Below are 25,583 nucleotides of genomic sequence, written 5' to 3'. Positions count from 1 at the left end.
GATTCTTACAGTATTCTTTCCTACACCTCTTTGGATTAAGATATTGTGTGCCATCTTGTCACACTACCATAGTATTTCTATTCACGGAAAACTAGTAGTATGTTGAGGATATTTTTGCTGTTATATTTTCCCTCTCTTAAAGAATATTCTGGGTTAAATACAAGTTAAACCCATTTGTGGTATGCTATTTCGGAGCCCCTAAAGAGACATGGTGGTGGAAACATTTGTACGGGAGAAAAAAATACTTTTTAAATCGTTTGCGTTCTCTCGCAAAACCTGTTATGAGCTCGGACAAACACTTCCTGTCTAATGTCCCGCTGGTAGTGTTTCAGAGCTCCGTACGTTAACAATGGAGCGTTTCATAGTGTTTGAACTTGGACTCAAATATAAAGAAATGCGGCCAGTGCTTAACTCAAGGAGTTCAGTGAAGTTGGCAATATATTCACAGATTCGAACTTCACCTATATCCAATCATAGTAACGTAGACAACAAGCTACAACCCAGTTTTCCTCACAACAAGCTTTATAATAATATAAATTGGTCTCTATGAGCAGGCGGCTGAGAGACAGTCTGAAGGGAAAGTCTGCAAAGTGCAAAACCCACATTTTATATTAGGGAAAATATTCAGTGTTATACAGTGTAATGCCATCAAATTCAGTAAGCAATCATCATGCAAAAGCTATGGTTGTAACAAGTATGTTGGCTGGGTATCAACACCATTTGTGTAAAGAATAGACCTACTTATTTTGTATGTGCTATTACTTGCCAAACTAAGTGTTGAAGTATGACCAGTAGGAGACCATTGATGTGTAAACTGAATTTGGTGAGGTGACACTATAGTGTGTAATATTGAAGTTAATTACTATTTTTGTAGAAACGCTTTTCGGGATTTCGCACTTTGCAGACGGTCCCTTCGGACTTGTCTCTCAGCCGCCTGCTCATAGAGATCCATGTATATTATAAAGCTGGATTGTAGCTCCTTGTCTACGTTACTATGATTGGAAATAGGTGTCATTTGTGTTTTAACAACGTTGAGCTCATCCGGGAATCTGTGAATATATTGCCAACTTCGCACTGACAGCATTTCTTTATATTTGAGTCTAAGTTCAAACACTACGAAACGTCACAATGTCTGAAACACTACCAGCAAGTGTTTGTCCGAGCTCACAACAGGTTTTGCGAGAGAACGCAAACATCTGTGCGAGGGAATGCAAAGTTTCTCTGGGGAACACAAAAGTTTTGCGAGAGAACACAAACATATTTTTTTCTCCCATTCCAATTGTTTCCCACCACCATGTCCCTTTAGGGGCTCCGTATGCTATGGACCCCATGCGTGGATACATTGTGGCCACAATTCATTCCCTAGTTTTATTAATTAGTTTCCCCGTTGTATTTAAATCGGGGCCACAAATTAAGAATTTGTTCCCTCGTTTTACTATATCATGGCCACTTTGTAGTAATGCGTTCTCTTGTTGTATAGTTCAAATTATCAAATTCTTAATTCGTGGGAGCTAATTCTTATTCGTGTCCATGATATATAGGCATATATGTTTGTCTGCATGCTGTCATTCTTTTTCAACTCATGCCTTTTTGTTAAAAATGCTCACAGAAATGCTCTATGGAGAATCTTTTGCTCTATAGACTTTCAGTGTAAGTGCATACTTGTCAACATAATATTAAGTCAGTTATTCAATTTTAAGACTTGCTATATTAAATTGAAATGATTTTCTGGTGTATTTAACCTGGAATATCTTCTCTTTAGCATGCAAGTCTATTTTTGAGTTTGTGTATGTATGGACTTTATTCACAAACGTGTGGCTCTTCTCAAATAAAGACCGTTGACGTCAAACTCACTCTACGCAAATTTTATTTTGAAAAGATAAATACATTCAGGTATACCGTGACAGACTGGATACAGTTGTGTGCCTTCAACGCTGATATTAAAACACATTACTATTATGTTACTATGCGGAGAAAACCATAATGCCACCAGATTTCACATTTACACGTCAACTTTTACGTGACAAAACTGTACTTACACTTTAAATATACTCTTTTATGTTTATACTCAAATGTTTACAGTAGTCTGCGGAGACTTTTGGTGCTGTAATCCCGTCTGTCTGCCTGTCTTTGCAATCGTAAAACCGAAAACTTAAATTTCCATTTGCAGCCCGAAGGTACAATAGCTCACAATCTAGACTATTTACATCTAGCCAAAATAAAATCTCTTAAATAACAGTAGTCACATAAAACTAAACATAGAATTCAGTCTCAGAGGTACAATAAAAGGACTGAACGTGTTCGCCAATGAAAACTTAAAACAACAAAGTATGTTTGGAATGGGATCTCACTATATTTCACTTTAAATACAAACATTTAAATATTTTTAAATCCCTTTGCCAGAGCTCGCATGTCTATTTTTTCTTGATAAAAAGTCACGTTGTGCATTTGAAACGGGTTTGTCGTACAGTAAAAATCTGCAAGCTACAAAACGTCAAGGCTGATTGGTTGGTTTAAACTGTGTTCCTCTAACCAGCGCTGGCCGGTAACCGGTGGATCTAACTTTGCGTGCGCGTAAAGACAGGAACATGCTTAATTTAAAGGGAAAAATCCTCAAATCACAATCTATGTGATGTGCGAATGAGCATCTCTAGCACATATTTATGGACAAGGCATTTTCTTCCTACAGTATATCCCAGAATTCCTGTTATCTAGCAAGGACATATACAAGTGTGACAGGGATGGAGGTATCGGAATACAAGTTTGTGTCGGCTGTAAGATGTGAATCTTAATGTGGGATGTGCTGGTGATTAGAGCTGGCAAGTTCGGTACTTAGGAAGCCTCATGCTAAGAATTGTGGGATTGAGAGCCATGAATGTGTGTGGGCATCTTGTAAACCTTGCTAACTTGTGATAAACAGAGAGTTTCACAGCTGAGCTCTAGAAAAATGTTCTGATGTACAGTCATGACGGTGGTTTTGGATTGGTCTGTTGAATCGAAGAGGCATATTTTTTTAGTTGAAAGAATTTGGTGGTGGTGAGGGTGTGTTGGCGGCTCAAATGGGATGTTTGTCGGTGTTTTCACACTGGCTCCAGACTATACACGTGTATATGTGGCGTCTCCAGCTTCTGGTCTGTAGATGGGTGGCGCTCTAGCGCTTGGTCTTCAATATCCAGTCAAACAGGCTGGGCACTGGCCGTCCTCTCTGCTCCAGGTCCTGGTGGAGCTGACAGAACTGAGCCACAGCGCTGAACAAGTCACCAACACGCCAAGCCTTCTGACCTGCCAACTGCACCACTCTGTGGAACTGAGAAACAAACACACGCTGTTCAGTTCTTCATGCAGACGACTGCTGAGACATCAACAGTCGTTGCAGTTAGGGGCTATTCACATAGAACACATTTGTGCATTCCACTGCACTACTTTTCCATTGTTTTTCTATGTAAACAGGCTTGTGTTTGACTGTTGCGCTTGTGAGTTGCATCTTTTGCAGCGTCTCGTACCATGAGAGCAGCAGGCGTAATGATATGACGCAGCGCCTGAAAATAGTTCTGTTGTGTTGACGGAAGGTAGCCTATTTTCAGGCGCTGCGTCATATCATTACGCCTGCTGCACTCATGGTACGGCAGTAAAGTTTCTTGATTATTACGCAGGAATGAGAGTATAGTTCCTAGCCATATCAGCCTAGAAAATCGCAACTTTACATTTTCAGTCGGTCTTAGTGCACGATGTAACTACAGAAGAGTCAAGTTTTAAATAGGAAAAATATCGAAACACTTTGGTCATTTTTTTTTTTTAGAAATGCTAATGGTCTTGTCCACTTCAATGATGTATGCTAAGCTATGCTAAAAGTGGTACCGCCAGAACCGGAGATCGGCTGAATGGATTCAAAAACGGTAAAACTCAACAGTTTAACTCTGGGGGAGTTGTAAAATGAGCCTATTTCCAAAAAAAGTGGATTATCCCTTTAACAGCAAGAAACGCGTTCTGTGTGAACTGGCCCTCTTTTGTAATCAACTTTTTATTCAGTTTTAAAGTATACGTATCAGTTTTGTCATTCAACATACATGTGACAATAACATACATTACATAATTGCCAAAGCCTAGCAGAAAAAAAAAAAAAAAAAAAAAAAAAAAAAAAGCTTGGGAATCTTATGTAGCTTCTGAAGGGAAGTGTTAAATTAAATATTTAAAGAAAAAAATAAAAATCCAATCTCGTCCTGTTCAAAAGTTTACGAAGCATTTACATTAGCGTATTCAGGACATTACTAAATAAAAAATAACAAGCAATTTTTAGAATCCCTCTTAAAATGATTATCTTACTGCACACTCTGCAAGGGATACACACACTGATGAGCAAAAACATTATGACCAGTCACAAATGAAGTGAATATCGTTGATCATCTCCAAACAAGGTCACATATCAATGTCTGGGTTGATTAGATGGTGAGCAAACAATCAGTTCTCATAATCAACGTGTTGAATGCAGGAATAAAGATCTGAGCGACTTTCACAAGGGCCAGATTGTTATGGCAAGGCGACTGGGTCAGAGTATCTCTGAAACGGTCGGCAAGGCTTGTGTGTTGCTCCCATAGACTGTGAAAAAAGATTGACGACGCACCTTCACTCTCTTCCGTTGTAGAAAAGTGAAGCCGCCAATGTCCCAATGAAATAAACAGCTATGGAAATGTAGAAATTAAAGTTAAAGCTCCTGAAGATCCCGAAAAAAGTCTGTTGTTGTCTCAGTGACTACATCATTCAGAGAAGCTGTCAATCACAGCTGTCAATCATGACGTCACACCCCCGTTTTTATAGCATCATTTATAGCAAACTTATTTAAAAAAACTAGCACTTGAACTTACATCAGCGTGATAAAAACTACCTAAAATTACAGAAACCATCTTTGGAAAAAAAGTGTAATTCGATTGTTTAGTTACTTCAGTTGGTCTCGCGTCCCATTAGATTACATGGAGAGGGCAGGGTTTATGACCTATACTGGGACCAACCACCGGGGGGGCGATCAAAGTGTTTTGGCTTAACTTTTCAGGATTTGTGGAGCACACTTGATTGCTCCTGGTCAGCAGCGGTGAGAGGAGGGACAAACCACAAACTGGTGACAGGGTGTTGGGCTCCCAAAGCTCATCGATGACCAACAGAAGGTCTACTGTGGCACAAGTCATACAAAATTTGAATGATGTTTATGCGAGGAATGTGTCACAACACACATCGCATCGCACTCTGCTGAATATCTGCAGACAAATCAGAGTGTCCATGATGACCCGTCCACTGTTGAAAGCATCTACAATGAGCATGTGATCGTCGGAACTGGACCTTGAAGCAGTGGAAGAAGGTCAGCTGGTCCGATCAGTATCATTTTCTTTTGCATAAAGTGGACGGCCGTGTGCGTCATTTACCCGTTGAAGTGATGCACCAGGATCACTGTGGGACGACAATACGACAGGGGGTTTGATGCTCTGGGCAATGTTCTGCTGGGGAATATTATGTGGACATAAATTTGACACGTGACATTTACCTAAACATTGCTGCAGACCAGGTCCACCCCTTCATGACAATGGTGTTCCCTGAGTGCAGTGACTTCTTTCAGCAGGATAATACACCCTGCCGCACTGCACAGATCGTTCAGGAATGGTTTGAGGAACATATTGAAGAGTTTAGGCCCTGGCCCCCAAATTTTCCAGATCTCAATCCAATCACCTTCAGAGGTCTTGTAGAGCCCGTGCCTCGGCGGGTCGATGCTGTTTTGGCAGCACGCGGAGGACCAACAGCATATTAGGAAGGTGGTCATAATGTTTTGGCTCATTGGTGCATAAACATACGAACAAAACTATATACACACACTGCCCGGTCAAAAAAAAGTTGCTGTTTGTATTTACATTGGCAAATGCTTAAGAGCTAGCATGTTATATGTTTGAAAACAGTTTTAACCCTTACTGATGGAGTGTGTATCTTTTCATTTCTTAAACAACCATGTAGGAAGACACATCATGGACATCAGTGTTGTGCCTGAACGCGTTCAATGAACTCGTTCATATTTTGGGCGAACGTGAACTGAACGTACTGAATTACTGCCTGATGAACGTTGCGGTGAACGTGTTCATTCTGGTGTGTGTGAACGCACGCTCTCTCAGTTTAACTTCGTTCAATAGGGTGCCAGATTTCTATAGAGCCTTTCAGGCGAAAACCCGGCTAAAACATGCGTAAACAGGCTTTAATATGTAGCGATAAAACACCCAATCTGGCAACACCAGCCACCAGTGTCGCACCCGGTCGCACGGCGGCCGCCGCATGCGTCATCAAGACAAAAAGCAGGATGTATTCGACAAAACAGCGAGCGAGGAGGCGTCGTATGATCATTTAAACGAGTTGTATGACAAGGTCGGTGAGGATGGGAAAAATCTTACATTTCTGTGCAAACTTTGCCCGTCGATAAAATAATTGCTGTCTGTAGTTGTATATGGGCTGTGGCAATAATAAAAAATAAAATAAAAAATAGCTCGCAGCAACATATGGAAAAAAAGAACTGAACTAGTTCATTTTTTGAAGTATGAACTATGAACTGAACTAGTTCATTTTAAAATTTGTGAACTGAACTTTGAACTAGTTCATGTAGAAAATGAACCTTCCCAACACATCATGGACATATTCCAGGATGACAATGTCAAGATTCATCAGGCTCAAATTGTGAGAATGAAGAATCATGAATCGGCTCCTCTCAGTCCAGATCTTAAATTCATTGAGAGTCTTTGGGATGTGCTGGAGGACACTTTACTGAGTGCTGGACTCTTGGATCGTGAATATTCATATTCATTCTTTATTGAATATGAATATGAATATACAAGATCTTGACCAAAAATGTATGCACCTCTTGATGGAAATAAATGTGATGTTATTTCCATTAAGAGGTGCATGAAATTGTGGTCAGGATCTTTGTTATCCTGGAATATAGCCATGATGTGTCTTCTTACATGGTTGTTTAAGAAATGAAAAGCTACACACTCCCATCATGGGTTACAAGAACTGTTGCCAAACATATAACATGCTAGAAACATAATAACCACTGCAATAATGATCCAGTCATTGACTCTTAAGTATTTGCCTATTTAAATCCAAACAGCTATTTTTTTGGGGCCAGGCAACATGTATACATATATTTAAAAGCCTAAATCTATGCAAAAACTATTTGTTTCAAAAGTACAATACACTTCTTGTATATATGGGCTAGTATGAATGTTAAAAAATAGCACTAACTCCACTGGCTTTACATTTGAGGTATAATTACGTAACTTGTGTTGTCGAACACAATGTGAAAGTCTCCTCAGGTGATGTTAACCACAGCCCTTATTTTACTCAAATCGAAAACTGCTATTCTAAAAACCCATTAGAAATTCCAGAGGGAATCCATGCTAATTCTTTTCCAGATTTGAAGAGTACAGTCTGAACAGCTCGACACCCCTGGAGCCTTGCTGAAGGCACAATTACGATGGTTTGTGGCTCGTTGCTTCGCACTACACTGCCTCCATACACACTTCATCCTGTATTCTCTAAAAATAGTATGTGAAACTATGCAATAGTATGTAATGTGCAATGTTAAAAAGCTTTGTAGTAGTAGTAGTAGTATTTGAGTTTATTGCTATCAGCACCGTTAAAATGCTTTGAAATTGTAATATGCAACATCGTCGTCACATAAACCGATTGCATTCAAGTTGTTTCAGAGAATAATAACTCCTGAGTGATCGTCAGCACTACTAGCTGGCAGGATCTGAGAAAGTGTTTTATTTATTTATTTTTATGCCTATATGTTTATTATCTATATATTGTTGTCATGTTGGTAACATTAAATGTTGAATTATTGCCAGGAACTGTAGAGAAACACACTCTCCCATGTCTGGGTTGAATAACAATAAAGTTAACTGTAGAAAAAAATCTGCAGTTTTTAAAAATAATTTTCTGTCCTGAATGACTGGCGCTCCGACTCTGTGAGGTTCTGCAAGCGTACATTTCCTCCAGACCTGGTTAGTTATTATAACAAACCATTGCGCACGACCTCCGATTGCCCTCACCTTAGCGAGGTTGTGCTCCTGAGTCTTTCTGAAGTAAAGCGCCGGCACGCCGAGCTCAGACGCAGCGATCCACTGAAGCGCTGCTCTTAGCTCTCCATCCACACACTCTGGTTCCAGGTCAAAGTTCAGCACCAGAAGCTCCCTCTGACAGCTGCTGCCGGCTGTGGACAAACCCGATGTCACTTCTGCCGGACAAAAATCAGACTGGTTACTTTGAGACACTTCTGTGCACGTCAGATTTCAATAGATCTAATATGTTGCAAGCAGAATCTAAAGGAAAGGAAAGATAAAGCATTTGAAGGTGTAGAACTGAGTAGCTCTAACAAACATGCGTCGACTACAGGTATTTTTCTGAAGGAAAAGGCTATACCGTATTATGGGTCATTGCCATTTTGCAGCGAGATCTCTTTTCTGATGAGGTGTTTACAGGCGCGAGGGCGGGGCAACCTGTCACTCACATGAGATCCACCAATAGCGAACCACAACCATCCAATGATCCAATCAATTCCCCATGGACATAATCAAGCCCCGCCCAACACTTTCTCTAGTTCCAGAAGCAGTTTCACTTGAAAAGACATTGCAATTGAGAGTGAGGAGTCACGTGCCGATTTGGGCGGGGTCTGAGCCGGTCGGCCATGATGGTAGGAGACGCTATCGGATGCCAGGGGCAACGCCTTCAGAACTTCACAGAGGCGTGACACTAAACATTCCAGAAATAGCGAAAGAGAGACAGCGCAGCTTAGTATTTGTTTACATTTTACCGTTACGCCGCAGTTTCTTTGGAAGATATGGAGAAGGAAGAGAAATGAAAGGGCTTCTATCGGGAGAGACTAAATAACAATGCTAGCCAGCTTAGAGAAACTGCTTGTCAATAAACTGACAGCAGCAACAGCGAGCAAAGCCTGCTTTCAAAAGCAACACATTTCAGCACAGTTCGCCTTTTATTTAATACAAACGAACGAAATTAATACTCTGTTATTCAACTAGAGTTGTTTCATTTGTTATAGATATATCTGTAGCGCGAAATGTTTTAAAAAGACACTTTTTTTAATGACGTACGATTCGCATTGACAGGGGAATGTCCGATCTGTCCGCTGGACGTTGCACGGCAGGTGCAAATGCACGTATCTGATTCATATCAGATTTATTTCCACATATGAATGAGGCCTGAAACATCAAGTATGACTGAACTCTCGCAGTTTAACGTTACAGGTTTGGGGGTTTCTAAGTCTTGCACCCGCAGCCGCAACAGACTTGTTCAGCTTCTAATGACTTAAAGCTTCTGAACTCTTGCATTGTGTAGGCAGTAACGTTAATCACTGATACCATAAACAAACCAGGTAATTAACTATGTCAGCGTATGTGAAAGGTGGTAGTGGTGCTTTGGGTCTTTCGTCCATTCTGTAGCAGGTCGTACGGGTCCATGTTGATGTCAAGTAGTTTCTCTAAATAACGCTGCTTGGTGTTGTTATTTAGTCTCTCCCGATAGAGCCCCTTTTCCTTTTGCTTCCCCCTTCTTCATTTATTCCCAAGAAACTGTGCCTTATCGCAAAAATGCAAACAAATATCAAGCTCCTCTCTCTCTCTGTCGCCATTTCTCTCGGTCTCACGGTCGAAGTAACCATGACAACGGATAGTAGGGGTGCTGGATTCAGAAAATGTCACGATTCGATTCGATACCGATTTTTTGTCTCAAGATTCAATTCAAAATCGATTTTCGATTCAAAAACGATTCTCGATTCAAAAAACGATTCGCAGTATATAAATGTAGTTTACTTTTTCCTATGTGATTGATTGCAGTAGACACAATTTAAAAGAAAAAGAAAACACAACAAATTAAATGTAGTTTGATATTACTTTATGTCTTCATACAAAAATAAAAACTTTTGCAACTAAAAAGTGCAAAGTGCCAAGCTTTGGCCAGCTTTCAAATACATTTAATTCAAGTTTAAAATAAAACTTAAATAAAAAGCTTTTACATTTAGCTTTAAAGTGCTGTAGTCAGATCAAACAAACAATTATGCTAAATGTGGTTTAAGGACTACTTCAGCTACCAGGCTGACTGTTGAAATGTGAACTCGACTGGGCACATTGAACTTCCTAAAAATATACTAATGTCATAGAACCCTTGCGAAATAATTTTAAATAGATTTTAAAAAGCCACCGCTACTGGTAACATCTATGGTTAGATTGATTTGTTTAGATCTAGTGAAGTCGTTCATAGGCGTAATTTGCGGGTATCTCCAGTTAACTAGCAGAGCATTCATTTAGTTCGCTATTAAATAAGAGATCTGTTGTTTTTGAAATCAAGCTGCGCGCTCGCGTCCGCTGCTATCAGTGTCATGGATACAGTGTTCTCTGTGGCTCGCGCAGTCTTCACTCGGACGCGCGCTTCATATCGCCGTTGTGGTTCCGGTAAAATCTCAAAATAAAATGCACACAAACGTGATGAACATATTCGGTTTTGCTGAGAGAGAGAAAAAACTATACGAGTGCGGTTTAGAACCCGTAACCTCTGACACGCTTGGCAAAAGATCTACAGACCATTAAGAACTCAAACATAATCTGCGGATCGATGCATTTATTTACGGGTTGAGCAGAGAGCCTGCACAGTTTGACCAGCGGGCGGCAAGAACTTGCAATGTAACTATTTATCAGACCGGCCCTCGCAGCCTCGAAACACTACAGAACCACCGGTAAAAGTCCCGACTCACCCGATTGCCACTCCGCCCGTGCACGCCATAAAAAAAAAAAAAATGAATCGATTTTTGGAATTCTATGAATCGATTCTGAATCGGTAAAGATTGAATCGCGATTCAAATGTGAATCGATTTTTTTGCACACCCCTAACGGATAGCGTATCCTACCAAGATGGCGAATCCTTCCCACAATGCAACGCGGAGTGATACGCGTGACGTCACCTTCTCATTCTCAATAGGGAAGAAAAGACTATCGCAAGTTGCTTTTTTTCAAGAATTTATTATTATTATTATTTTTTATTTTTTATATATTGGCTAATATGAGTTCTTAAAAACAGTACCAACTCTACTGGCATCAACAGCTTCAAAATTCATGTTTGGGTATGACTGTGTGTAATTTATGTTACAATGCCTTCCCCCCCCCCAGTTTTATTATCCGCTATTAGCCTAGTTTGTTCATTTACCAGGTGAACGGTCTTTTGTAAGACACGCGTTGATAATCGTTCATCTTGTTCATGATATGAAACATTACGCACTGCTGCAGTTGATATACAAACACGTTCCCCTGCTACATGTTCATTTTTAGCAGCAAGATTCCACGTTAAAACTGTATTACATATTTTTATTAGTAATTCATCTTATTTGTTTAATTTGAGTTTTAAAAGCTCGACTGAACGAATGAACGCAACACCAAACAAAGACATCTAAACGACCCATAAAGGACAGAATGATCAAGTATAGCTGGTTCTTCTGGTCATTATGTTGCCCATTACAGTTCAGTACAAGCGCCAGAAACGTCTCCTCGCAGCAGATCTCCGTTTGTGTGCCGAGGTCGAGACCCTTACTTTAAGAGCCACTGTTCTACAGGAATGTGGATAAGTGTGAACGATAAAGGGAAATAAAGAGAGAGATGGGGCTTAAATATTCGGATAAACCCTACAGGAGATGAGCTAATCTCTTCTCCCTACCACTTTCTTAAAGTAATATTCAAATGTATTTAAAAAAAAAAGTTTATTTCTTAAAAAGCTATTCAAGCTGTTCTTTCTTTGCCTCAGTAATATTCATTTCAGCATGGCATCTCTATCCTCCTCCTCAGTGCTCCAGAAACGTAAAGATCTGTTCCGAAATGAATCTGTCCTCTGTTTTCTTGCTCTATCACACATCTTCCCGTTTTAACACCCTCTCCTCATCCCTCCTTCTCTCTCCCAGCAGGATGATGATGCTTTGCCTGTCAGCTCTTGTGTCTGTGTGCCTGAACGTCTCTTTTGTTCTCCTGCATGTGAATGAGTCATTTGTGAGGCGTGAGTTTGTGCTGGCAATACAAAAGTCTCTAGCTTTCTCTCTCTCTCTCACTCACTCTCATTCAAGAACGCCTGTCCATCTGCCAAAGACTAGAAGCTCCCCGAGCGCCGAGGGGCAGAGGCCGAGCAATGCTCCTGAAGTAAGCCTGACTGTATGCTAATGCAGGACATGTGGAGTAGATGTTACTCAGATAGAAGAAGTCAAAGATTAAAGGTTAATGAAAAGAACAGCAAAGAGAAAAATGCTTAAGGTCATGAGTAGAATCGTAACCACAATATGGGGTGTAAACAGTGCCAAAATTGTGTTGCTTGCCGTTTTAAAAATTATAATGAGAAAAGACTATTTTAAGAAATTTGTATGTGCGGAAGGTTTGATGCATGGAAAATCAAACTAAGAACATGATAAGTCCAATGCTTTGCTATTGACAAATCCTAAGCAAAATAAATAGGAAATAGGAAAATAAATTATTTTTGTAGTGCTTTTTTTCCTTTGTTTATTATTTTCTGTATTTATTTTGAAATGTATTTTATATTTATTAATTCCCACAATGTATTTATTTCCAGATTTATGCATTTATTTAGTTTTTACTTTTCCGTGTGCAACATGTAAATTATGGAGGCGGTCCTTGCGTAGCTCCAGTGCATCATTGGTTGAGACGAGCTCAGGCAGAAGCGTCAGATATAACTAAGCGATAGAGATTGGAGTTTGATACGAGATGTAACAGATCAACTGAAGACTTGTAAGTTATTTTCACTTTTTCGCATTATGTCGAGTTATTTTGTAGCGACCACGGTTTTCCCGAAACAGAATCCAGCTACTTATGTGATCGTTCCTCCCGGCACGTCTGCAAATCCGCAACCATCGACGAGGTTGATGACACCCAGCGGACGGTAGGTTTGTCGACTAATGCCTGTGCATATTTTGTAATCACAGAGAGAAAATCTCTACATTTGAAATCATATACTTTCCTAATATATAGTAGGCGAAGAGCAGTATGTGACAAAAGAAGTGTGTCTGAATTCACAGGACTCATTAAAAACTATAGCCTGGTTAAAACCAGACCATTCTCAGTTGTAACTGAGTTATGGTCTGGCAAAGCGTCATAGACACATCATTTCCAGAGGGGCGTCACCAACGGACGTCGCGGATAGACCTAAACCCAATCAGAGCGATGAAGGAGATGACGTATGCAGAGCGGCCGAGTGTTGTTCTTTGCTCGGTTTTTAACAAAAAGGAAACGTTCAAATCGCTTAAAACAGACGCGATAGCTGATTCGAACGAGTGATGTTCGAGGGCGGCATCCATCTTTGTAATGTAGGCTACAAAATCTGCTTCAAAATCCCAGCGCTGTCGTCATCGTGTAAAGCCCGCCCCAACGTTTCTGATTGGTGCCACGATTTCGCCGGATTGGAAATGGGTTTGAATGAGCTCTTTGCCAGACTAACTTTCAGAGCAAATCTAAATTTGCCGGCAGTTGTCTGGGTTCTATAAAAACTAGGCAAAAAGTGCCTGGATGAACTACTTCATCCGGTGACATTCAGAAGCGTGTGTATGATGGACACTTTCCTATCCCATGAGGCCACAGGAGAGAATCTGTGAATGACCGTGAAGCGATGCAACGGACGCTGGTAGGTCACATGATAATGACAACATGTCGAATGTAGTACGTCCAGATTACATTCATTCTACACACATTTATACTATATAGAACATACTTTTTAGTGGTTGTGAAGTAATTACTTATTCAAAATAAGTACCTACTCAAGAGAGTATGTGATTTCAGACACAGCCCCAGACTCTGCAGTAACTGATATGATCTGGGTTGCGTTTCCCAACCAATCAATGGCTTCTATGAAGAAGGGAACAATCCAGGGCTGCGTTTAAAATAGATCGTAGAGACCTTTAGTGCAGTTGGTTTATGATGCTTTTGGAAGCCAAGATTTTCTCTGTGATTACAATATAAACTCAGGCATTAGACTAAACCTTTACTGTCCGCTGGGTGTCATCAGAATCTGACCACGATTAGACAATCGAACCATGTCGTAATGCCGGTTTTATTTCGCAATGTTTGTTTGTTTGCAGCCCAACATGTTAACTTTTGACTCACTCACACTGCCTCCTCAGTTTTTTGAGCTAAAAGTTATTTTAATAATCACATTCAATAACTTCCAAAATCAAGTAATAGAGACCATTCTGTCTTTCATTTGCATGAAGAACAAATAAAGTTGAAAAAGTATCTCATCTAGTGCACCAAGTGAGCCTCTGGTGCCTCCTGAAAAATGTCCAATTTCCTCATTCACAGAGAAATAACATGAAGTTCACTCTCCAGAAGAATATGTAACATTTATATAAACGATCAGACTGCCAGACAACGGCTTAGTTCAGACCGAATACATTAGCGCAGAAGTGTGAAGAGCATGATTTCCTTTTAATTCCAAACACCGCTGTGACGTTCCAGTGATGTATATCTTTAATTCAGATGTGTGTGTGTGTGTGTGCTCGTAGAGGACGTATCACTCACCATCCGCCTGATCCTGACAGTGCGATGCCTTCCTCTCTCTCTCCTCGCTGAAACACAGAGACACACTCATTATCATGCGGTATGGAGCAATGCTTGCCATGTTTCAGTCACCTCATGAAGCCTTTCAGGGGCCAGGAGTATATTGCACTCCTCTAATAAGACCTCGAAATAGTACGTGACTGCAAGCTTTTGGCGGCAAAGCCCATTAGAACTGCCAATGTTTGAGACAGACACAGCAAACAACAGCACTTAGTGAGCACATTTACAAACTTGTAGAAGACACTATCGGCTCTAATATGACAGAATGTGATCCAAATTTGAGCCAAATTTCATGTCCTCTAACTGTGTCCGTATCCTCACGAGAGGAGCTGCAGGAATAAGGATTTGGCCAGCGCTCTGGGTTATGGATGAGCGCTTAACATCCATTAGCTCCGGCGTTCTGAGCAAGTCTCTCTAAGTGTGCCGCAGTTAGCGGGTTGCCGTTGGATACCTGATTAGGTTGCTGGAGATGGAGAAGTCTAGAAAGCCCTCCAGGTCTGCAAATCCCAGACTAGAGGCACTGCTGTTTCCATTTCTGAAACACAGATATGCACATAAAAAGATAAGCGTGCACAGGCACTACACGTGACACACCACAGCTCAAAAGTTTAGAATGACACTTTTTTATGTTTTGAAAGAAGTCTCTTATGCTCACCAATGCTGCATTTATTTGATTAAAAATACAGTAAAAACAGTTATACTGTGAAATATTCTTAAATTTTTTTGTTGTAACTTTTTTTAAATGTAATTTATTCCTGTGATCAAAGCTGAATTTTCAGCATCATTATTACAGTCTTCAATCACGTGATCCATTAGAAATCATTCTTATATGCTGATTATTTATTGTGCGGCTTAAAATTGTTTCGTGTTTTTCAGGATTCTTTGATGAATAGAAAATTCAAAAGAATTTTGAACATTATAAATGGCTTTACTGTCACTTTGATCAATTTAATGTGTCCTTGCTGAATAAAAGTATTCATTTATGCACTTTTCAAAACATTTAAAGAACATTTATGTACATTTAAAGCAGCACAACTGTTTTCAACATTGATAATAATCATAAATGTTTCTTGAGCATCAAATCAGCATTTTAGAGTGATTTCTGAAGGGTCATGTGACACTGAAGACTGGAGTAATGATGCTGAAAATTCAGCTTTGATCACAGGAATAAATTACATTTGAAAATATATTACAATAGAAAACAGTTATTTTTCTGGGGTCCTTCGGCCCAAATGGACTCGAAGCATTTAAATTTTTTTTTTTTTTTTTTAATCATAGCTTTATCGGAATGGTCCGAAATTTGGTGACTTTGTTGGTACTTGGTATATGAACACCCAAAAAAAATTGGGGACAGGATTTGAATAGTCTAAGTGGTTGTAAAAAAAAGCCACACTCAGGACCTTCGGGTCCAAATGGACCCGCATAGGAAATGAATGGGAAATTGGCAAAAATGTGAAAATACAGAGTTTTTTTGTGCATACAATCTACAAATCAGCCACGATCCAGAAAAAAAAGCACACAACAGTGAAGGGGTGAATCTATAAAACATCAAGAGTGCAAAACAGACACATCCACACACACACACACACACACACACACACACACACACACACACACACACACACACACACACACACACACACACACACACACACACACACACACACACACACACACACTTTTATACACATACACACTAATAAATTCAGATTACAAATGGGTTTTGAATTTTTTAAATGCTCAGTTTGTCCACCAGATGGCATCCATCTCATTTCAAAAATTGCTTTCATGAGGCCTAGGCATGACTCTAAAATGAAATACAGCTTTAAAAAAAAAAAAAAAAAATTCTATTATATTCAATGGGAAAAAAAATGGGTCATAATTATTGCATTAATATTAATTATAAATCATCTTTATTTTTGAAATTATCTCAAAATAATTACACCAAAAAAGAAAAGAAAAAATATTATGGTAAAACTTTATTTCGATAGTCCACTTTAGACATTATACTAACTATAAGTAACTTAGCAGCTACATGTCAACATTAGAGTATTAGTAGACTGTCTGCTTAATATCTGCTAACACTTTATTTTGTTGGTCCCCCAACAGACACTCTACTAACTATAAGTAACTTAGCAACTACAAGTCAACTTGTTCTTCTAACCCGAACCCTAACACCTAACCATAACCTACCAGTCTACTGACAGTCTACTACATTCTACTAATACTCTAATGACATTTGACATGTTGTTGAAAAGTTACTTATAGTTAGTAGAATGTCTAAAGTGACTATCGAACTAAAGTGTAACCAATATTATAAAAAAAAAGTAAAAAAAAAAAAGATGATTTTTTTTTTAAATTAATATTAATCCCACCCTTCCGGCCCATTTGGACCCGAAGGTCCTGAGTGTGACTCTGAAATGAAGGACCCCAGAGGGTTAAATAGTAATTTCACACCATTAATATTTTGACTGTATTTGTTTTTATGAAATAAACGCAGCCAAAAGAAATGTCTTTCAGCAACATTAAAAAAAATCTGAATTATTCCAAACTTTTGATCGATACTGTAAGTTATGTGAACCTTTCAACCCTTTTTCCTGTTGGATCTGTAAGAATGCGGACGATGCAGAAGCTACTTATTCTCTCAGCAATGATCACTAAGGCGTGGACAGCAGCGGGGCTTGCAGAAGAGGGAGTGGGCATGAACACTGGCATGAGATTCATTAGCATGGGCATCACTGGCAACTCCCCTACCAGCTGATGACTATATGAACGCTTGCCAGCTGTGCCCATAACGACAACAGCTGGGTGGACAAGCAGAGAGGAACCTTTCCCCCTGCCAGGGCAAAAAAAAAACTAGGAATGGAGTGGGGGTTAAAGCCAGATGGAGGCGAATGGCCGGATACCCAGACTCGGGTAAGTGAGGATGAGTTGAGTTGAGTTGGCGCAGGTAAGGCAGTGTCAGTGAGCGTGGCAGGCTGGGCATGATTCAATCAGCAAGCAGGACTCACACACCCATTACATCCTTTTCATTCTAGAGTCAACAGGATGTGACATATGGCACCTGCCTGTCAGTGTGAGGCATTTCCTGTCAGGGACTCCAGTCATGCTGTCAGAGCCGTTTACTCAGACAGCTGTGCTGGACTACACTCGCAAATGGAAACTCTCTCAGTTCAGAGAGTTACACTACCTCAGGCACTTGCTAAGAGTGTGTTTATAGGCGAGCGTTCGGAAGAAAATAGTAATATGTGAAAACAAATGGGTCATTCAAGAGATTTGATATTTTTTTGTGGTAAATATTCTGTTTAAATCACTACATAAAACAATCAGGATTTTGAAAGATGGTTAAGAAAAATATACAAATTTACTTAATTGACAGCCTTGTGTAAGCTAACTCTCAATTCCTCACAGAGCAAGCGCTAACTGTGGCTCTTTATTTCCACCCTTCTTTTCTGTTGGGAATCATTAAATCATTTTTTTTTGCCATTGTGTAAATAATTATGTTAAAATTAATGAAGTTTTTAAGTGCTTAAAGGTGCATTGCGCAAGTCTCTGAGTTTTTGCAGAACTATGCCCCCTCTGGTGACAAGCGAAACTGCAACCAGAGGTGTGCGCGCTCATGGACCACACGCACACGCACGCTTGCACGAGCTGTTCAATAACCAAAGGAGCATCAGCCGCACAAATCTTTTGATTACAGTCATAATGTCTTCAGAGGTAATAAAGTTATAAATCTGCAAGTCATTTTAAATATATGAAAGGAAAGGCATTTGAGTAAATTACACACTTATGTGTGAGGGGAAAACGGGGGTAGTAGAAAGCTTCGGTTTTTGTTTCCATCTATCTCCATGTTGAACTGTTTTATGCGTTTACTGTATCCACTTATGATTGTATTATTATGGAAACACGTTCATGAACAATATAAGTTATTACTTTGTAAAAGCCAACTGAGGATCCCGTTTGAGACCAAGAGCAGACCGGAGATCTCTCCATTGGTTGAAAGCCTTCCCCGATGTTGACTCTCGTCTTATTCCGACGCCTGTCTGACTCCAATTTGGCCCTTTTGGTGGCACTAGACAAAAGTTTTCTTTTCTTTGTCTTATGTGGAGTTTGCGTTGGGGTTTGAAATGAACTACAAGCCGGTCTCTTAGAATCCATCTTCTACTTTTGTCGAAAGTTGACTAAAGTTTTGTCGCTCGAGTTGTCTTCGCTGATACGGAGAATGGCGGCGAATACACAAACCTGCCAGTCATAGCCAGGTGAGCGTGACGTCACGCCCAGTCTCAAATTCCGTCCCGAATCCCTCTTATTTATTTTACTGTACAGGATTATAGAGGCAATCGCAGTGATCAGAGAAGGGCTCATTCAGCCCATCAGGCAATTGTTTAAACATGTATGGGTTAGAAAAACGGGTATTTTTAACATGAAATGTTGCGCAATGCACCTTTAAGCGTGGGGAGAGAATAGTACCGAAGGTCTGGCATAAACTAGTAATTACATCTCAGGCATATACATCTAGGGCATTTTTATTTTTATTTTTTTTATGTACAGAGCTCAAAAAGTACTGGATAATAGGAATGGCATGTGAGTCTATTAGGAAATTTTCTTATACATAATGTCTCTTCAAGACATGTCTCATTCTGCATCACTATGTCTGTGTATTTGTGTGCTAGATGTTGTATATATAAAATGGAAATTCTGTCATTAATTACTCACCCTCGTGTCATTCCAAACATGTCCGATTTTCATTCATCTTCAGAACACAAATGAAGATGAACGAAAGTCTTACAGGTTTGGAACGACATGAGGGTGAGTAATTAATGACAGAAATTTCATTTTTTGGTGAACTATCCCTTTAAGGGCAACGGCTACAGACTTTAAAGACAACACTGTTATGTGAGGGACAGGGTGACGACTAATCACACAAGCCACACCAAATTAATATCAATTAAGATATGTGAAAACTGTGATATTAGTCATAGTGAGAGCAAAGTAAGTGCTTTAACTCTTAACTCTCGCCTGAGCTCTAATTAATGATGGGTGCTACACTACATATGGGTGCTACACTACACTCTGGAAGTGCTCAGCACTGTCAAAAATTGCATCTAGCACATGTAGCTTAATGAAAAGCCAAATGGAGAAGCCACACTGTCCAGCAAGGCATGATGGTCTACTGGCAGACTGACCCCTCGCTTAGCTGGATAAAGCTACTGGTGGTCTCCTCCTGGGGGTCGTCTTCAGGGGCAATCTGGGCCCAGCTGCCTGAGCCACTTTCCTCACTGCTAGCGCTGAGAGAGCGTCGCTCCACCTCCACACCTGCAGAGGCCACTGAGGAGGCTCTGTCTTTGTCACTGTTGAGGGGGGAAAGAGGACACACGGCAAAACTGCAGTGTCACAATGACCTAGTAATTCTACCTGATGACTGATCCTCAAGAAGCAGCTGCTGTTCTTTTCAATGTAAAATTGCTCTTTTTTAAAATTACAATGGATAATTTTGCCCCAAAATGTCTTTCGCTGTCCAGAGCCTGGGTCAAGAAAGTACAATATGTCCTTGTGATGAAAAAAATCTTACAAGCATTATAAGTGCACCTCAGGGTATAGGATTATAAAAAATGCAATTTATGACCCCTTAAATATTTGTGCTGTTCTTTATCTTTCCCGGTCATTTTCTTTACCAACTTACCTCTCACACTCATGTCAAATTCATACGGTTGATTCGAGATGTTTTAACACAGTGTTTCAACACACATTAACACGCATTGCTGTGAGCAGTTACAACAATTAAGGCTTAACTTCTGATAGCAAGAATGTGTATGCAAATATATTTAGACTGTACCTGTTTTTGGTTGCTGTCTCACTCTCTCTACCACTTTGTAGCTGGATCTGATGGAATGCTTCCCAGTGGTGAGGCCCAACCCTCCCCTTGTCTCCCGAGGCCTCTTCTCTTTGATCTGGTTCAATGTGAATCAAGGGTACCTCCCTTTGTCCCCGCCACGCTTGCCGCACACAGGAGGAACTGTGGGAGCTACAGCTATTTTCCTGACGCTCCAAGCTTGGCCGGTTTCCTCCATTTTCACGACGAGAGTGTTTAAAGCCATGTCTTCTTTCTCCAACTGGAATTTGTGGCTGACAAGCAGCCACAATTATGTCCTGTTGGCCTCCAAGCAAGGATTTGCCACTCTCTACAATGTCTGCCGCTAGACGATTAGCAAAGAGCTGTACATGTGGCTGTGAGTCGGCAGAATCGAGTTCCAAACTGTCCTCTGAGGGCTCCGCAATTATCTTATTCTTGCGCATTAGAGACTCAATAGAGCTGGACCAGGTTTCGTGAATCAGCATGTCTGTGATTTGGTCTGTTTGGCCACGCTTATACAAGCAAGAATCAGACTTGCAGAGTCCTGTTGATGACACAGAGTTGGTTGGATAGATGTTGAGTGAGTCTCCATGTACATTTCGAGCAAAACCATCGAATGAATTAGCCTTGATGGGTGAGTTTACAGTTAGTCTGGAGTCTGAGGATCGCCTGTCAGGGACAGAAGACTGACGGATACAAAAAGGGCTTCTGGGGGACGGGGGTAATAGGCTATTACTCCACTCTTTGGTCTTGGTCAGACTGTAGTCCTTGTTCTCCTTGTCCATGTCTTTCAGCATGAAGCGATAAAACTCCTCTGTGATACTCTCAGTGCTGGACTGTTTAGAGAGACAAGATGATGTCCGCACATTGAGGTGTCCGTTTTTTTTACTGGCAGCTTGCTGAACAGCTGCTGCAAGGATGCTGCTGGCATTTTTCCCAGCATAGTAGTCCAGCAGAAGGTCAAACCCTCGACCCTCTGTCTCCATCTGGTTCACCATGAACCGAGAGAACTCATCCGTAATGCTCTCACAGCTGGACTGCTTGGAGATAGAGCTACCTCTGCTCAAATTATGCCCAAGCCTGTTACCTGGTCCCAAAGTGTTTAGCATTCCGGAGGGATCTCCGTCCTCCTCTGGAATGCTCTCATAGCTTGACGCTTTCCCCCTGCTGCTCCATTTCTCACACTGCAGAGAAATGCTGCGACTGCGAGATGACTGGCCAGATTTGGAAGTGTCCACCACACTTAATTCTGGGCAGTTCAATATCCTGGCTGTGACCTCTGACGCAAAGAGTGCGAATGGATCAGACGTTGTGGGTTCATCTAGATTGACAGTTTCATCCACAACACGGTTGACCAGACGCTCCATAAGTTCAGGCTGTTCTTCGGTTTTACGTTTAATTTCACTGAGACGTGGAGGTCTGTGTTTCTTGGTGACTGCAGTGCCATTTTGTATCTCCTTTCGTCGCAGTGCTGCAGCTGTGCGGCAGGGCAGAAGCAGCCCCTCTGGACCTTCTAAGCCACCCTTTAAGGCGCAGAACCATGGCTGCTTTCCGCTTGAGTTCTCCAGGCATATCGCTGCCAGCTCTGTAGCCATGGATACTACTGTGGTAGCCAAGTCTTCCGCAAAGCATGTGACGGGAGTTTTGAACTCACCCGAATCCATTTTAAGTGCCACAAGTGTTCCTGAAGAGGATGATACAGACTGCTGTCTGATCTCGCTCTCTCCTCCTGCCCTCCCTCGTGCCATGTGAAGTGGTGAGCTCTCAGCTGAAGGGAGCGCAGAGTCTGTGCTCTTGTCACTTCTGCCCAGCTGCCCTTGCAGGTCAGATTGTTCTTTGACCATAGTGGCAGTCACTCTGTTCAGAGTAAGTCTGTAGGGTTCTTTCAGTTTGGGCTCCTTTTCTCTCTCCTCCTGTATGTGCTTTTGCTCTCTCTCTCTTTTCCCTATGAGAGCAGACAACCTCTCCACACTGCCTCGTCTCTCGTCATGATTATAAGCCTGGCTTGGCTCAATCAAACGCTGTAATTGGCTCAATGCTTCCCTGCCAGACTTGGTATCAGCCTCATACTCCCTAAAGCTACATTTTGAAATTTCACTGATTTTCCTTGATGTTACACACAGGACATCAAAGAGCAAATTATTCACACAATCCAAGAGGAAACCCTCAATGTTTGGGGCATCTTTTCCAGGACCCTCAAGCTCTTTTCTCTTCTCAGCCTTCTCAAGGGCATTCTGAAATATATTGTCTGATATTTCCTGGGTAAAGTTATCCACGTCCTGTTGTTCATGATAGGGCCTTCTTGGACTTGTGATGCCATCCACGATCTTGTTATGTGTGGTTTCAAGGAAATTTGCAACGCTTGAATAACTTTGTCTGTGGGTGAGTACAGCTGAAGCTTCCCTGAGGAGAACTTCAGCCACATTGGCTCTGAAAGCCTCAACGCTGGTGCCCTCTGCAATGCTACAGTGGAGAGGTATTGCAGTTGAAGCTTGGGCAACTGACAGAAGTCCCATAGAGGCAGAATACATGTCTGTCAAATCTTCATTATCCCCAGAGTCATCTGCTAGATCTACCGCGGCTACGGCTCCAGCGACCTGAGACATTCCACATACTGCAGAGGAAAATGAATACTCCCCTTGTTCGGTTTCACTCCCTTCTTCTTCTTCATCATCATCATCATCATCATCCTCACATTCATCTTCTTCTCCTGACTCCAGTGTGAGTTGTTCTGTGACCTGAGGGGCGGTAATGGTACCGATGACACTTGCAGCACATGCCAAAGCTATTTCCACCGGCTTAGTGGGGGGTCCAATTGGCGAGTTGTGCTGGGGGTGACCATGTTTCGTTCTGGCCATATTTACACTATCATGCTCTGATGTCACATGTGACTGTTCATCTGGCCACTCTGTTACCTCCTCACTGTTGTCAGGACTCTGGACAATCACAATTTTAGGAAGTTCAAAAGAGCAGGCTCGAGCCCTCTGTGGCTCTTCAGTGGAATGACTTGCATCACTTGAGTTTTGCGAGGTTGTGGACACACTCACAGCTGCTTCCGCTACAAAAGAAGGCTCATCTTGTGACAAACGAATAAAAGCATCTTGCAGGACTGATTCAGCCAGATTGGTGGCATAGTGGCCAGCAGACTCATTGGTGTGACGATTGACTTGTTTTGGGGTGGCGGGTTGGCCTCTTGAATGGGAGCAATATGTTCTTGAAAGCTTTTGGGAGTTGGAAGAGGTACAGAGGGTCTCGGAGTCCTCACTATCCTCTCTCTCCATTTCACTCCTTCTTTGAGCGTGGGCTGCTCTTAACACCTTAACCGACTTAACCGGCATGATAGAAATCTCAGGATCTGCAGAAAGAAAGGCATGTGACAGGGTTGGTGAGGAATGGGGTGGTGGAGCAGAGAGAGAGGAAATAGATTAAAGATAGACCTCTGAAACTGTTTCATAATCCCACACAAAAAGTCAAATTTAATGCACATGTAAATGAAGCACATTCACAGCCCAAGAAAGAAATTAGAGACAGATAGACAGACCAAAGAAGATATGTGAAAATGAAAGACGAAACTGGAAAGGAGGTACAAAGTCTAAATGAGAATTATCTCGTTGCCTGTTATGTTCAGTGGATATAGTAAGGGTCGGAGTGAGAGCTCTGAGCAAGATATCCATAACACACAGTTATATTTGTACCAGTTTTCCCTTTTCCATAACCAAGCCCATACAAATGCAGATCATTATCTGGGCCGATCTGTTTATGAATATTACATTGGCTTTGAGGAGAGCATAACCTTCACACAGTATTACTTCTAATTCCATATGAGAGATTAATTATAGATTAGCCCAGTGTATCTTGTCTCTTTAATATTAGACATGGGACGAGTATCACCACATGTAGACATTCAGGGGTCTGGCTTACTGTTAGAGGCCAAAGCAGTGGCACAGAATAATGCAAGACAAACAAGCTTTCAGACATGCACAATGAAAATGCACAAGACATTTTGGGGCCAGCACTTCTTTGTTATGGAGTCTTGTATATCATATCTGCAAATACAACCTTTGTTTGTTTATTTTTCTCTCCCACACACATACTCATTAACATAGATTGAAGATAATTAATTGTTTCACTGCTGTTTTTTCTGTTGCATCCATGCTGTTGCTTGGTTACTTTGTATCTAAATAAGAACAGCAGATTGCAGTTTTGATAAAGTCTATTATAACCAGTGCAACCTAGACAAAACTTAAGTTGAGGTCCAAATAATTCCCGAAGGCAAAACTAAAGACTTTTTTTTCCAGTGCTTTTTATGGTTGCAAATTTATGTGACATGCCCAAATTGTTTTGAAAACCGTAATCTCATTGGTAGTGACTGGGGCTAGTAACTTGTGTTACTAAATTAAGAAATAGCCTTGGGGTGGAAACACTCCCAAACAGTCCTCCAAATAGGGCCACTCTTATCGAAGCAGGCTCACAGATAGCAAGAAATGGCTCTTTCAATGCTCTTTCAACCATAATTCAAGTAATTTTCTGTCTATTCAAAAGGTGGACAGTAGGAAGATGCAGCAAAAGTGCCAGAGCTGCACTAAAGTCGCATTTTCTCATTACATACCAGGACATAGAAAGTACCACAGTGGATAAAATATGGAGTCAGAATGAGGTTTCTGAGTGATTTTTTGGATGGATGGATGAATGGGTGGATGGAGAGATGGATGGATGGATGGATGGATTGGTAGATGGATAGACGGTTTACCATTTCTGAATGGGTCACTGTCCTCACTGTCTTCTCCAAGCTGCTCGGAGGCAGTGAGAAAGTCTTCTTCTATGGATGAAACAGAGCGGTTGGTGTCATCTTCAGCAGCCCGCTGACCAGCCAATCGGCCATGTCTCTGCCTCTCTTGCCCTGACTGTAGTCCAATCAGGAATTTGTTGATCTCAAAAACGACACTGTTCGTTTGGTTAGGGCGGCGCCCACAGGAACAATGCACCAGACAGACATCCGCTGTTCTCTGGTTCTGAAATATGCATACATAAACAGTTTAACAAGGTAGACTGTAAGCTGTAAAATTATGTCAGTTGTTCCGGTCTAT

The 25,583-nt window shown here is 41.1% G+C and overlaps 1 protein-coding gene across 3 annotated transcripts in view; it reads right to left on the bottom strand.

Annotated features, from left to right (window-relative positions):
- Positions 1-1,850: 1,850 nt before the first annotated feature.
- Positions 1,851-25,583, bottom strand: part of sphkap (SPHK1 interactor, AKAP domain containing) — an 84,185-nt gene continuing 60,452 nt past the window's right edge. For 2 of the 3 annotated variants that reach the window (XM_056234160.1, XM_056234161.1), the window contains exons 6-12: positions 25,247-25,508; positions 20,479-23,851; positions 19,829-19,993; positions 15,094-15,177; positions 14,604-14,650; positions 8,082-8,266; positions 1,851-3,307 (exon numbers count right to left, since the gene is read on the bottom strand). In XM_056234160.1, coding sequence (XP_056090135.1) covers positions 3,152-3,307; positions 8,082-8,266; positions 14,604-14,650; positions 15,094-15,177; positions 19,829-19,993; positions 20,479-23,851; positions 25,247-25,508 — 4,272 coding nt within the window. In that variant the 3' untranslated portion in view covers positions 1,851-3,151. The remainder of the gene's footprint in view (positions 3,308-8,081; positions 8,267-14,603; positions 14,651-15,093; positions 15,178-19,828; positions 19,994-20,478; positions 23,852-25,246; positions 25,509-25,583) is intronic. The other variant, XM_056234162.1, reaches the window with a different exon arrangement.

This window comes from Rhinichthys klamathensis, unplaced genomic scaffold (assembly GCF_029890125.1).
Source record: "Rhinichthys klamathensis goyatoka isolate OS25496 unplaced genomic scaffold, OSU_Roscu_1.1 h1tg000391l_1, whole genome shotgun sequence".
Lineage (NCBI taxonomy): Eukaryota > Metazoa > Chordata > Actinopteri > Cypriniformes > Leuciscidae > Rhinichthys > Rhinichthys klamathensis.
This window is presented reverse-complemented; position numbering and strand designations above follow the sequence as displayed.